A 14,588-nucleotide genomic window follows, 5' to 3' on the forward strand; every position below is an offset into this window, starting at 1 on the left:
TGCAGGACATATCTTGCCAAGGTGCTTAATATGTTTTTGTCTATGTTTTTGAAAGAAATCAAACCAATTTTCTTAGGTTTCGGGGATTTAAATGCTCATTAAAAGCATCTAAATGCAGCAAAGAAAAACTGATGTCGATCCAGGTGTTAAGGTGTTTGCAGTCATTACAGGATAGAGTAGGAAGTGTAAGAAAAAGAACAATTTTAGCTTTCACTTAAAAGTGGCTACAGTCTGGGCTTGTCTTGCATCATCTGGGAGGTTATTCTAGGTTTGTGCTGCTTGATAACAAAATGCTGGTTTACCATGTTTTGTTCTAACTGGTCAACCCCAGATGTCCTTAGGGTCCTAGAAGGTTCATACGTTACAAGCATGTCAGAGATAAATTTGGGCTGTGAGCCACACAGTGATTTGTAGATAAGCAGCAAGATTTTCAAACCAATTCTCTGAGTGACAGATAGCCAGTGTAAAGATTTTAGAACTGGAGTCATGTAGTCATATTTCCATGTTTTTGCCAGGAATCTAGCAGCGGCATTCTGAATAAGTTGCCTAACAGCTTGTTTTGAAAGGCCTATGAACAAAACAGTATTTCCTGCATTGTCTGCAGACCCCTGTATCCTCATTTTGTCCAATGCATGTGGAAAACAAACTCAGAGCCCTAGCTGGAAAATTTAATGATATATTTTATTTTTATACCACAGATTTTTTTACTTGGCAGTGCAGTGAGTACCTGGTTGCTGGAGGTCATTGTCAAGATATTCTAAATATATAGTCTAATGACTCACGCATATAGTCATTTTCTGTGCATAAATCCACATTATCAGTCCTCGGAAGCCTTGCGAAATACTCCGCCCCATCAGAAATATGCTGATGATTCACCCTGTTTCCAAAAGACATTGAGTGAAAGATGAGACCAAGTCCAGTAAGCTCTGCTCAATCCGCTGTTCAAACAGTCTCTGAATAACAACCTCTGTGTGTGTTGGCAGCACGTACCCGCATCACTAAACCGCCACAAGACCAGAGTGTCATCAAAGGGACCAAGGCTGTTATGACCTGCGGTGTGACCCACGACCCCAGTGTCACAGTGAGGTAATGACATCATCCCCTTGCGATATCTTGGAAATTTTTCACATTTCAGAGTCAGAAATTAGAATCAGAAAAACTTGATAGGAAAAACTTTATTGATCCTCGGGGGGGGGAAATTGTGGTTTGTCACAGCTGTTCTTATCCAAGCATAGAATTATACAAAGTACAAATAAGTGCTAGCACAAAGTATGTAAAAATAAAAAATAAAAATACAGTAATGAAAAGAGACAGTTAGCACCAGTATGTAAATATTGATAATTACAGATATGTATAATGTGCAGAGTGTGTGAAGTGTGTAAAATATAAAACTCTGGGCCTTATGCTACAATGCAATGTTTAAGCTAGTATGTTAAGTTACTTCTTACCCTTTTTTAATCACGTTATTGTAATAAATGTCAGAATTCTCATAGTTTTTGTCACAATTTTTTGATGCAACTCAACTCTAGAAAACAAGCTTTGGTATCAGTGTTGTGCCTAATTAGTTTATGAAATCTGCGAGAGATCTTGTAGTGTTTATCCACCCTTATACGACCTCCTATGGGAAGATTTTGAAGCTCTTAGAGTCTGATTGAGGAATTAGTCCATCACTTCTCCTCACTCTTCAGACAGTTTTGATCATGATAGAGTGTGTGCACATGCATCTGTCTCAGAGGGAGTGAAATGATGTCTGTGGAGCCCAGTGATTAGAGTGCCTGTCACCTGTGGGCCCGCGGCATTGATCAGATCGCGGGGTAAACAGATGAATATGTAAACAGAGTAATAACTTCAGACAGCGCCTTTAATTAAACGCAACACAGAGGAGATTAGCTGGAAAGCCCGAACAGTCGCAATTAATCACAGGAGCTCCTGGTGTGTGCATGTGCATGTGAGTGTGTGAGGGGGACGCCCATATGTGCGCTTGGGTATATGACAAGGAGAGAAATGCATGGAGGAGATATTCTTTACTGTATGTGTGACAGAGAGAGATGGTTTTAAGATTGGAATCACTTTCCCATCAGCCTCTGAAGACTTTTCATTGGTGTCAGCGCCTTCTCTGTTTTGCTGTATGAACTGGTGCAAAAGAAGCAGATTTACTATCACAGCACTTGGAGATGCAGCATGTTAGAGTATGATTGTGTGTGTACTACTCTTATGTACATACCTCCAGGTACGTGTGGGAGAAGAGTGGCTCTTTGATTGACGTGAGCACGTCCCCGCGCCTGAGGCTCGATCCCGACGGGACCCTGCACATCTCCCAAACGTGGTCGGGTGACATCGGAACATACACCTGCAGGGTGACCTCAGTAGGTGGCAACGACTCCCGCAGTGCCCACCTCAGAGTCAGGTCTGAATATTTGCCTCATGTCTCCCCTGTCTTATCTCGCTGTCTGTATTTTTTTTTTTCCCTGCTCTTATTTACGTCTGACCGGGACATGATGGATGGATGTTTTCCTCACTGTTGTGCTTTATCGCTGCGCTCCTCTCCAATCCATCAAACCCTCTAATATTTACAATGCAAGGCTCTCGGTCTGGCTGTTTAATGCTATTATTTGCTGCCTCTCTTGTCTGATTCTATTTCTCTTTATCACTTTGTCCCTCTCTCACACACACACACACACACACACACACACACACACACACACACACACACACACACACACAGGCAACTGCCCCATGCTCCAGAAAACCCAATAGCAGTTCTGAGTTCCACAGAGAAGAGGGCCATCAACCTTACATGGGCCCAGGCCTTCGACGGCAACAGCCCCCTGATACGCTACATTCTGGAGGTTTCTGAAAACAGTGAGTGGTTCAGTTTCATCTTTAAAATTTTCTGATCTTTGTGTGAAACTGAGCTGTCTATGCAGTAGAAAGACACTAATACTTTTGAAATTGGTGCTACATGACCAGAGAAAACAGAGGAAAAAGGCTGTGGCATTCGCTTTTGCTAAAAACATAGAAAACCTATAACTACAAGTATGCACTGTGTAGCACCAGTCTAATAAATGCTCCTGTTGACGTGACATAATGCAAGATTGTTCTTTTGACACAGGAAACAATATGGCAGCCGGCTAATAACAATCTCAAATTACGGTTAAACTGTGCACCAAAATATATTTGTGAAGATACTGGAAGCAAGAAATAGGCAACACAGTAATTTTGGTTTATATTGATTATATTTGAAGTTTTATTGTTTGTTTTTTCACCTTTTGTTTATACAATACAGGAAACAGTACGGCGCCCACTTCTTGATCACTGGTTCTTGTGGTACGGCCAAACAGTACACTTAAATATGTTTATAAAGATGTTCTAAGAAATTAATAGTTAATACACTGTTAGAATCTTGATTTATATTTGACCAGCACTGCTTATACTGTTTGATCTCAGTCTTTCAGCCACCATTTTTACAATACAGGTAACAGTATGGCATCCACTTCCTGCTCACATATTCTTGTATTACAGCTAAGCACTTCACTAAAATGTGTGTGGAAACAGGGGAGAAAGATACAATAAAGTAAAATAATCTTGGTTTATATTTAACCGGCACTGTATAGTTTTAGACTGAGAGGTGAGCAAGAAGATCTGGGCACTGGTAAGATTAAGGGAAGATTGCCACAATTCATTCACACATACTAACCACATTGTTATGATATAAAGTTGGTTGAAATCGACAAAGTATCTCTTTAACGGTTCCTGTTGAAGAACTAATGCATTTATAACTTGTAAGTCATTTTGAAGGCAATATTGTTGCTTTACCCTCCTGGAAGCACTCATTTGCTATCCCTCTTGTATTTCATTTCCATTGTGTCCCGAAAATTGGCAGTTGCATCCTCTCTTACCCTCCGCAATCAGTATAACTCAATTGTCTCACCTGTTCGCTTCCTTGCGAATGATCAGGGGGAACCAAATTGTGTTGAAGCCCGATGCTCTTGTCTTCCACTCACGTGATAGAATCAAAGAAGTGGGAATGCTCTCACCCGGAGAGAGTAAATCGTTCAGCCATTTCTCATCGAAGCTCAGGCTTACTGAGAAGATGACAACTCATTAAGAGGAGAATGAATCTGAGGATGCAGATGGGATCTGGTTTTTGGATAATTGAATTTCAATCTGATATTTAGAGGGAGTGTACACAAAATAAATGACTTGTTTTTTATCAGTAGCTGCAATATTATTACTGAAAATGAAACAATGGTGTGCAATAATAGTCAGGAATAACAATGAATTTAAATTTGCGGGTGCTAAAGAGATTTTTTCTCGAGGATGTTCACACAAGGTCATTTACTGTTCATTCGCTATCACTCACAGCTCTGTCTATGTGTGCGTCTCAGATGCCCCTTGGACGGTGCTGCTGGCCAACATTGAACCAGAGTCTACAGGGGTCACTGTTGGTGGCCTCATCCCAGCACGCTCCTACCAGTTCCGCCTGTGTGCCGTCAACGACGTGGGCAGAGGCCAGTTTAGCAAAGAGACTGACCGGTGGGTACTGCTCTGAGCTGTTGTACATCTACCAGGATATTAAAGATGTTGCTGTGTAACTTAATGTGTATGCTGGTGAGAACAGAGTTGCACTTTCCAGGGCTTTCACAGCTCTGGAACAGCACGTTCTCCTCCCTCGCCTTGCCAGTTCAATAGAAATGATTATTTCCTGTAAGTCCACTTTTTGGTCTTCACTCCTGTGGGAGTGAGTGAGAGACGAGCCAGCTTCGAGACGGGCCTTTTCAAGATAAAACTGTGAATGAGCTGAAATTGCGCTTTGTGAAGACTTGATGGGTGTGCTGACCCAGCTTCATCTCTCTCCCTCCTATTAACTGTCTTTGCCGTACTGCATAGTAAAATACAGGGAGGCTTGAAAGAGGCAAAGCTTCACACAGACTCAAATCTCAAGTGAATTCTCTTGATTAGCAAGACGAAACGGTCATCGTCATACAGGCACACCCCACGCTTGTGCACACGCATTCTCAGCTCATCATGATTCACCTTATACATGCCACTGCCCGACCTTGTCTGCATCAACACAACCCATTTACCGCTTTTATACCTGCGGCAAGGAACTCCCTCGAAAGCCATCACTACCCATCACACACCTTTTTCACCGCACACTCATTCACAGAGTTCCTGTGTGAATGTGCCCAGACAAGAGCGCACCACAGGAGGGTGACTGAGCGTCAGTGAGAGTGCAGGGCTTTTCTGAGGCATCTCTCGGGCACACCTCTTTGATCCTAAACACTCTGCTTCATCTCCTCCAGAGCACTGCACTGGGAAGAAATCAAGATGTCATCTTAAATTGGCTTAAGGGAAAAGTCTGCCTGGATCTCTCTTTCTTGTTCTTTTATATCTTTCTCTCACTCGCACGGTCTCTCTATTGTGTTGCTCCATTTTCACCAAGGCCTCTTTGATCCTTGTCATGCCATAGCAAGATGTCCCTCTGCGGACAGTATTGTAGAGAATATGCTTTGGACAAAGACACAGTCACACGTATCCCAACTTTCCTTTATGGTGTTCTTAAAAATACAAAAAGCCGGCTTTATTATGATTTGATGTCTATGATGAAATGGGATAGAAATATGCAGAAACTCATGATAATTAATGCATGGATTTGCTCTTTGTCTCTTATTTCACCTCTCTCTTTTCGTTTCTCTTCCCTCACCACTGCAGACTAACTCTTCCTGAGGAGCCTCCCAGTGCCCCCCCTCAGACGGTCATTGCAAGTGGCCGCACCAATCAGTCCATCATGATCCAATGGCAGCCACCCCCGGAGAGCCATCAGAATGGGCCACTCCAGGGCTACATCATCAGGTAAGAAGACCATGACAGCATGCATTATTTCTTCCTGGGGATAGGTGTCTGGGCCAATGCCATTCAGATGTGATAATAACTGTTATGTCAGCTCTTTTTCTTCCTCTCCATTTCGCTTCATTCGCGCTCACCGCTGCAATAGAATAATTGGTGCCAATTAAATACCTTCCCCTCCATTCATCTGTTGTCTTCTCTCTTTTTGTTACCATTTTAAAACTGTTCAGCGTGGCTTCTTTTCCATTACTTTCCTCGCTCCTTCTCTTTCTTTCTGGTGAATCTGCGTTCTAATATGTCTATATTTATATCTGTCTGTCTGTCCCTTCCTCCTCCCTCTGTCTATCGATTATTCCCCCTGCTGCCAGGTACTGTCTGTCAGGGCTGCCAGTAGATTGTCAGATGAAAAACATAACCAACCCAGACCAGACCAGTCTGCTCCTGGAGGACTTAATTATCTGGACCAACTATGAGATTGAGGTGGCAGCCTATAATGGAGCAGGGCGGGGCACTTACAGCCACAAAGTCACCGAATGGACGCTGCAAGGGGGTGAGGGCAACACACGGACTTAACATCATACACTGCATATGCACAAGTGGCAACCTCCAGTGCTGAAAAATTAAGCTATAACATGGAATTGTCAAAAACTGCAGTTCCTCTAATGGCCTCATGAGGCTGGCTCCAGAAGCGAGTCAGTCACCATAGAAACCCATGTTAAAATGCCCAATTTTAAAGCATAAATAAACATGTTTACAGCCTGGTACAAAAAAAGGTTTTGGTCCCTATAGCTAATTTTTCTATTTATGACGACTGTATGGGAGGTGAACTCACTCGTTGATGTTTTATTAAGGCTTAAAGGTACGCATAATGAAGGTTGCGGCCAATTGAGTGACAGACTGTCTTCGAGGCGTCATGACAGTCTTACCCCTTCCCACAATAATTAGCACATGAACAGATTTTTTTAAACACACTAATAATAGGGTATGCACGAGGGTTGCAGCAATATACCGGTTTTAAGGTATACTGTGATATGAAAGTTGACGATTATCATACCATGTACATTTGCTAATCTTTGATATTGGGGGAAGAAAAAGCAAAAGGGAGACTTTTTACACGTACTTCTATAAAAAAAAAAATGTTTCAAGTCTTAATTATATTGACTGGGTTATTTATTTTATTGTTATTGTTGTTGTTATTACTATAATGATAAAACATTTAACAAAACTAACCCTTCTGCTTTCAATCCTGTAAGGGTCATTCTGATTCCGTGAAACTGCAGGGTTTTTTTGAGACAGTTATCATAGCGTGAAAATCTCATACCGATGTAACACTACCATAGACTCCCCTCACTTTGCAGACTAGAGCCGTGTGCAGCAGATGAGTAAGCGTTTCAGTTTCTTTTACTGGTATCTCATGTTTGACAGCATGGACAGGCCAGAAAACAGATTAAGGTACAGTAGAAAGCAGCATGGAGACCAGTGAAAATCTTATGATGGTTACTTCTTTTTTCCTTTTTCCCCCTACTCAGTCTCTTTTTCTAACTCAGTGCAGACTAATTTGCAACAATGTTTAAGCACTGCTTGCGCAGAGACAGACAGTGTTATGTAGTGGTGCGTCATTGCAGCTCTTTAGTTAAGGGGTGTTGTATTTCCATTACTGCTGATTGGAAGAGATAAATACCCATGACCGCTGCAGACTCATTTGACTTTTGATGTGAATGCTAATTTTAACCTTTCCCATTACATACAAAATCCCGATGTTAGTGGGTTTTTTGTACAGTGGGAAAGGGGCTTATGATTCTTACGTCTTCAAAGCTCCTCCCACATGTCCAAATATGGCCACTTCTGGCTCCAAAAATCAAAATTGTAACGGCCAAAATGCCAAACTTGAGGCTTCAAAATGGCAGTCCACAAACCAGTGGCTGATGTAGCTCTAACCATATCCTTTATGTTATACAGTCTATGTATAGCCCAAGTAAGCCTATCAGCAATCCAAGCAGCTGATTCTGCAGGCATTGGTTTATGAATTTCATTTTTTTCCCTGCAGCTTTAAGTACCAGAGGCTTTATTTAGTTCTACAAATTCCATTCATCTGCAGCCTCATCATGTTTGTCCCTAGGCTAATGTTAAGCCTGCAGCATAAAACTTGTGACTGATGGTTAATCCAATCATCTGTTTTTAACGACCAAATGAAGAGTAGCAGAGCCATGTTTTCTCCACAGCACGCTTTTTTAAAATCCTTTGCTATAACCTTGAAGGAGGTGATTCACACACTTTGTTAAGAAGACCGAGGCAACTGTCCTCACTCCTGTCTCAATCAGCTGTCAGCACTTAATACAGAGTGCAGCAGCAAGGCTTTTAAAATGTAAAAGACAAGACCATTTAAGTGTTAATTTGCCTCTTAGCACTGCTTATTTTTTTGTCTGTGTTTTATTTAGCTAATTTCTCAATAATGCTGCAGTACTGTAACTAACATGAGCCTATAGCTCATTTTAATTTAAAGCAAAGTCTTAATTTGGGTTTTTAGATCACTTTCATCTTTTATCACTTATTTTTGTGTGGTTTCAAAAAAGAAAATGTTCATATTGTCCACCTGGAGACCTTGGCCGGCCTCTTTGAGAGCGCACGTTTAATTGATTCTGTACATAATTTACCAGGTGATGATGTGCGTCAGACTCATGACATACCTTTTGATATTGCCAGAGGAAGCTGCTGCGGATGACTTCTTTTCTCATTCTACATGCTGAGTAGTATAATTAGAACACACATTGTGAACTTTCCCCGGTGTCATACAGCTACATATTTCCGTCACACCCCAGTGACTCCAGAACCTTATGTTCCATGCCTTCCCCTGTCTATTCAAAGTCTTCAGAGGATGAAAGTTACATTTTTCACTGTAAACTTGCATCAAGCCAAATCTATACTATACCTTTGGCACCGAATGTAAGACTCTTTTTTTCTAGAAGTATAGCCAAAGTAGGCTATAGCTAATGCATCAGTGTGTTGAAAGGTTAATCCATGTTTTCATTACAAGAAGACTGAATAATGCTCTCTTTACTGGCTTTCCTAAAAAGTCAATTCATAGATTACACAGAGTTCAAATTGCTGCCGCTCGACTTGAACAAACACAAGAAAGAGGATATCGCTTTCTTGGTTTAGATATGCTGCGCTGGCTTCCAGTTTGATTTTTAAATTCCTTTAACTTGTATATAAAGCTTCAAAAGGCTTAACACACTCACATATCTCCCAATCCCTGTCATGTTAAATCCACTCCATGGACAGAGATCCTCTACACCAGACTCACTAAATATTCTCAAGAGCACTCATAAGAAAATTGGGATTGTTTCCATGTCCCATTCTGTTCCACTGCCTGCTCAGATGCATTCATTAGAGAGGGTGAATCAGCAGATATTTTGGCTTTGTCTGTTCTTACAGGTGTCTGTGATGCTGCATATCAGTTTGTTATCTTGGTTTCAAGTTTAACATCATTTATTTGTATCACTTTTTGTCATGAGCATGTCTGAAATAACTTGCAGAGAGAGCAACATCTAGACAGGAAAGCAGCAGCATTTCACACACTTGCCTGAATGCATGGAGTCTGAAACCCCACACCACTCATAAAACACACACATATACTTATTCTCTGTATGACTCACTATATTTTTATATATAACAGGGCTGTAAATAACAGGTTTTATAAGGATACAACATTATACTGTGGAAACTTCTAAAGGACGCAGCTCTAGATGATGTTAACCTTTTTTTTTGACAGTTAACACGGGAAGTGTTCTTTTAAAAAAATAGTAGTGATGAAATACAACCGCCAACTCCTGATGGTGTAAACTATAAACTCACAAATACTACAGTATCAAAAAGTGCTATTTGTGTTTTAGAACACAAAACAGTGAACTGAACAGCAATCTGTGGAGCTGTGGGCGACGCTACCATATTGATCATTTGTACGACAATACAATATTTGCTGACATTACAGTCAATTCAGGAGCCTACAGTTGGTATTGTTTGAATATTTAGGAAGGAGGAGTGCTCAGTCAGAAATGGTGCCATGGGAATTTCAAAATAAAGGTGTATCTTAAAGGGAAACTTCACCCATTTTCAAAGTTAATACATTTCATTTCTATGGTTGGAGACAGTCTAAAAATATTAGTAAAAATGAACAACTTTCACACAAATCCAAAAATTAGAGTGCTGATACTCAACTTTGTGATGTCATGGAGAATGAAGTCTGTAACAGATCCACAGACAGTGAATCAGGAAAGATGTAATAGATAACTCTAATATACATTTTCCACCAAATTGTTGGAACCTTGGTACTATCTCAAGAACCAGACCTTGTTTCCACCAGTTTTGAGCAGAACCTTTTTAATCAAGGGTGTATCATCAACACAGGGCATTGCACAATGGAAACAGTAAAGGCAAAATCACAGACTGCATTGTTTAAATGTGAACTTTTGTTCTTCTGTTACTTTTTTGTTAGATCCCAAAAAACAAGCACAAACTATTAATGAGACCCTGCACGCTCTTTTTTGTCTGGCGATTTCTCACTTGACTTCTTTGTTGCCTTCTTCATCCTCTGTTTCTGATCTGTATTATATAACACACCTACTGATGTTGTCACGGTTTGCACTTCAAGATAAGGAAAACCTGCAGTTTTTTGGTTCCAGCTGGGAGCCAGCTTCATTTTTGGTTGAAATGCTCTGAAAAGTTCAAAATTAGGTTCAGGAACCGAAAAAGAACCCACTCCATATTGGTAGAGAAGGGGTATGAGAGCACCAAGGGAAATGTTCTGAGTAAAAAGGTACATTTTCAGAGCTTTCAGAGGTTTCAGAGCAGAGAACACAACAATGAAATGAAACTCCTGTGGTATATATATATATATATATATATATATATATATATATATATATATATATATATAAAAACACTCTGTGGGACCAAAAAATCAGGCTCCCATTCATTGTCTGTAAATCAGCTCCAGATTTAATACTCGATAACATCACAAGTTTGAGACTTATTCCTCCAGTTTCTGGCTTTGAGAAAGAGCAGCAGTCCATGTTCACAAATATTGACTGAACTTTCCTAGGCCATTGAAAACCCATATTTGAATCATTACTTTAGGTGGTGTTCCCTTTTAAAGATGACAGTAAGTATTAATAGTTTTCACTTTGCATCACTGATATTGGATCATTGATCATTGCACTGGTATATAAGTCCAGATCAATGTAGCATTACCCCCCTAATATATAAATATTATAAATTATTGTAATTGTGCCTCACTTATTTTTTGTCTCTTTTAAAAGTTGTTACTTCTGATTTGCTTTTGATGATCTTCTCTGCTTCATTTTTACATATACAAATTCTTATGCATAAAGGTATTTATTCGTCTCAGTTCATTTGTATTATGAATGCTGGGCAGGTGTGTGTGTTCCTGTAAAAATAGGGCTTCTATTCATGTCATTTTCCTTTGGCAGGATGATTAAAAACTATTTCAAATGCCTCGGAAATGATGACTTCCTCATGGCACACATCATAGTTAAAACCTTGAAAACTTGTGCTTACTTTGAGTGATGCCTGATCAATCCATCGATTAATGAGCCCAAATCAGAGTCTGATGTGTCTGCAAATAAACAATTGTACTGTGCTAAAAGTGTTTAATTACCAAAACTTTGAAACAGGAAGGTTTTTTTGTTTTATTTCCTCGTCTGTTCCCCTGCGAAAAAATAAATAATAATTTCATCATCCAAGTCACTGTCAGTGAATAACGACAGTGAACAAGGCGCTTGTGTTGTTTAGCTCAGCTCTCATTAATTGGATGTTTCCGTCACTCACTCCATTAAAGGCTCAAGAGCAGATCATGATGTGCATTTAAATACGTTCAAAGGGAATCGAGGATAGCATGGGGATATGAGGACCAATACTGGCCAATCAGCTTCATTAACGTTTGATTCCCCGACTGTTTTACAGTGTTACATCAGAATCGCATGCTCACATCAAACAAACTGCTGCAGGGTTCACCTGGAAGCCGCCTGAGGCAACCGCTCTCACACCCGGTTTGATTGGCATGTTCTTACCTCCCCAAATGAGTCAAAAAAATTTTTAAAAATGCTTCAGCCTGGTTTTCACACTCTAAAAGAGGCTGGTCTGAAAGTGCCTCTTTACAGTACATTTCCCCCCCTTCCCTATCTCATCACTATTCTCTCTTTTTCTCCCTTCCTCTTCCTCTATCTCTCTGTCTCGCTGGTTTTTCTCGCTCCTCTGGATCAGTGCCCACTGTGCCACCAGGAAATGTACAAGCCGAGGCTGTCAACTCCACCACGGTGCGTTTTACCTGGAGTGCCCCGAGCCCGCAGTTTATCAATGGAATCAACCAGGGATATAAGGTGAGCGGCTCCTTTCTGTCAACTAGTGCACTCTAGTGGTCAGAGGTAGAAGAGCAATCTGTTGGTAAAATCTCATTGCAGTGTCTGAAAGCTTAATTTCCTCAGTGAATCACAAACTTGAAATGTGTGAACAATATATAACTTTTTATATCATTAAATTGTGTTTTAATCTTGATTCTACCAGTTGTGTGCCTAAAATGCGCATATTAAAACCCCGTCCCTTATCGCTTCATTTCCAGCTGTTGGCGTGGGAAGGCAGTCGTCCAAACGAGGTCACTGTGGTGACGGTGCGACCCAACTTCCAAGACAGTGTTCATGTTGGTTACATCTCTGGTCTGAAAAAGTTCACAGAATACTACTCATCAGTACTGTGCTTCACTACCCCTGGAGACGGCCCACGCAGCCCGCCTCAGCGCTTACGCACCCATGAGGATAGTAAGTTTGCCCATTCAGGATATTATATAGCATTTGCAGATAATTACATGTCAGGCAGTTGTTCTGTTCATTTATTGCCTGTGTTATTATTTTTTACAGCCCCTGGTGCTGTGGGACACCTTAGCTTCACTGACATCTTGGACACCTCACTAAAAGTCAGCTGGAAGGAGCCACAAGAGAAAAACGGTGTTCTCACAGGTAACTATTAAAGATAACTATGTAACGTTAACATGTCCTCTCTGCTTTGCTCAATTTATGAGCCACTGAGCTGTGTTTACTGTGAACACTTCCACTTCTTCCAGGCTATCGGATCTCCTGGGAGGAGTTCAACAGGACCAATACTCGAGTGACCCATTATTTGCCCAACCTAACTCAGGAGTACAAGGTGACAGGGCTCACTGCCCTCACCACTTACACCATCCAGGTAGCAGCCATGACCGCAAAGGGCCAGGGCCAGCTCTCTGCCTCCACCATCTCCTCCGGTGTACCACCAGGTCAGTCAATAACTATATGATGCTAAGTTGACTGTTTATAAGTAGTTTCAAGTATCCGCTGAAGAGCTACAACCACTTACTATGACTCTACTCAGCTATTAATAAAAGCAGCAACATTTTAGCATGTATTTTAATCTGCCTTTCCTCCATCCTCTTCCACAGAATTACCTGGGCCTCCAACCAATTTAGCCATCTCCAACATCGGCCCTCGCTCTGTCGCCCTGCAGTTCAAACCTGGTTATGATGGCAAGACATCCATTTCCCGCTGGCAAGTTGAAGCCCAGGTAAGATATCTACTTCAGCATAATGAGAAGTGTTTTTTTTTTTTTTTTTTTGAAAGTATGTCTGATGTCTTAACATCAGCGCAGAGGCTTTACAATACCCACTAATTTGTTTAATTTGATATCGCCACATCTTTTTTGTGCGTTTTAGATTGGCATAATAGGAGAGAATGAAGAGTGGCTGATGGTTCATCAGCTGGCTAATGAACCTGATGCAAGATCACTGGAGGTCCTCGACCTGAACCCTTATACTTTCTACAGGTGAGCACACACACATACACACACATATTGATACAGATGACGTATATAAATAGAGCTGGGTGATATAAAGAAAATCAAATATCACACTATTTTTCACCAAATACCTCGATGACCATATTATAAGTTTCACAATTGGTGCTTTCAAACAATATTTACACAACATGGTTTTTGATAAATAATCATCACTAATGTGTCCTTAATGACTAAGTGGGTAAAAGCAAATAATAGAGCAGCAAGTAAGTACAGAGAATTGTATCCAATTACTGTAGAGCAGCCTTTAGAACAGGAAAAGACAAAACTTCCAATATTAGGATCACCTCACGGTCATGGAAAACATGGAAAGGTCAGTGGAAAAGTTTTGTAATCAGCAAAAATCCTTAAAAAATCTTGGCAAAGTCAGGAAATTTTGTTGTATTAAAATTGTTACGGTAATCTTGTAGAGATAACCTTTTACATCCAATTCCAAGGCTTAAAGTGTACAGATCCAGAAATGAGTTTTTCATCTAATGCATTCAGAGTACCCTGACAATAATAATTTCTGTTTTCCCTCATGTCAGACTTAAATATTGTAAGTGTTTGTATGACTGTGCCCGTAGTTTGAAGTTTTAGAAGTAACTATGAACATAACCAGCTTTTACAGATTGGAAACATTGCTGAATAATTTTCATACAATAATTAATATTTGGAGTAAAGTATAGCAAACAATTCCATGTGAGTCATGGAAAGTTAATTTTGTCCATGAAAATGTGTGGAATCCCTGTATGTTGATATATTTCCCAGGCCTAATGATGTGAAAAAAAACTTCTGCTCTTAGTCGATCTTCATTTTGATAATTAATTAAATAAACTTGATGAGCCACAGTTATTTTT

The 14,588-nt window shown here is 40.4% G+C and overlaps 1 protein-coding gene across 1 annotated transcript in view; it reads left to right on the top strand.

Annotated features, from left to right (window-relative positions):
- Positions 1-14,588, top strand: part of sdk2a (sidekick cell adhesion molecule 2a) — a 49,845-nt gene that overhangs the window by 14,131 nt on the left and 21,126 nt on the right. The window contains exons 11-22 of the mRNA XM_042505662.1: positions 984-1,086; positions 2,231-2,407; positions 2,726-2,862; positions 4,389-4,536; positions 5,716-5,856; positions 6,219-6,400; positions 12,133-12,248; positions 12,488-12,683; positions 12,783-12,881; positions 12,986-13,177; positions 13,340-13,461; positions 13,610-13,719. Of these exons, the coding sequence (XP_042361596.1) occupies positions 984-1,086; positions 2,231-2,407; positions 2,726-2,862; positions 4,389-4,536; positions 5,716-5,856; positions 6,219-6,400; positions 12,133-12,248; positions 12,488-12,683; positions 12,783-12,881; positions 12,986-13,177; positions 13,340-13,461; positions 13,610-13,719 (1,723 nt within the window). The remainder of the gene's footprint in view (positions 1-983; positions 1,087-2,230; positions 2,408-2,725; positions 2,863-4,388; positions 4,537-5,715; positions 5,857-6,218; positions 6,401-12,132; positions 12,249-12,487; positions 12,684-12,782; positions 12,882-12,985; positions 13,178-13,339; positions 13,462-13,609; positions 13,720-14,588) is intronic.

Source organism: Plectropomus leopardus, chromosome 17, assembly GCF_008729295.1.
Source record: "Plectropomus leopardus isolate mb chromosome 17, YSFRI_Pleo_2.0, whole genome shotgun sequence".
NCBI lineage: Eukaryota > Metazoa > Chordata > Actinopteri > Perciformes > Serranidae > Plectropomus > Plectropomus leopardus.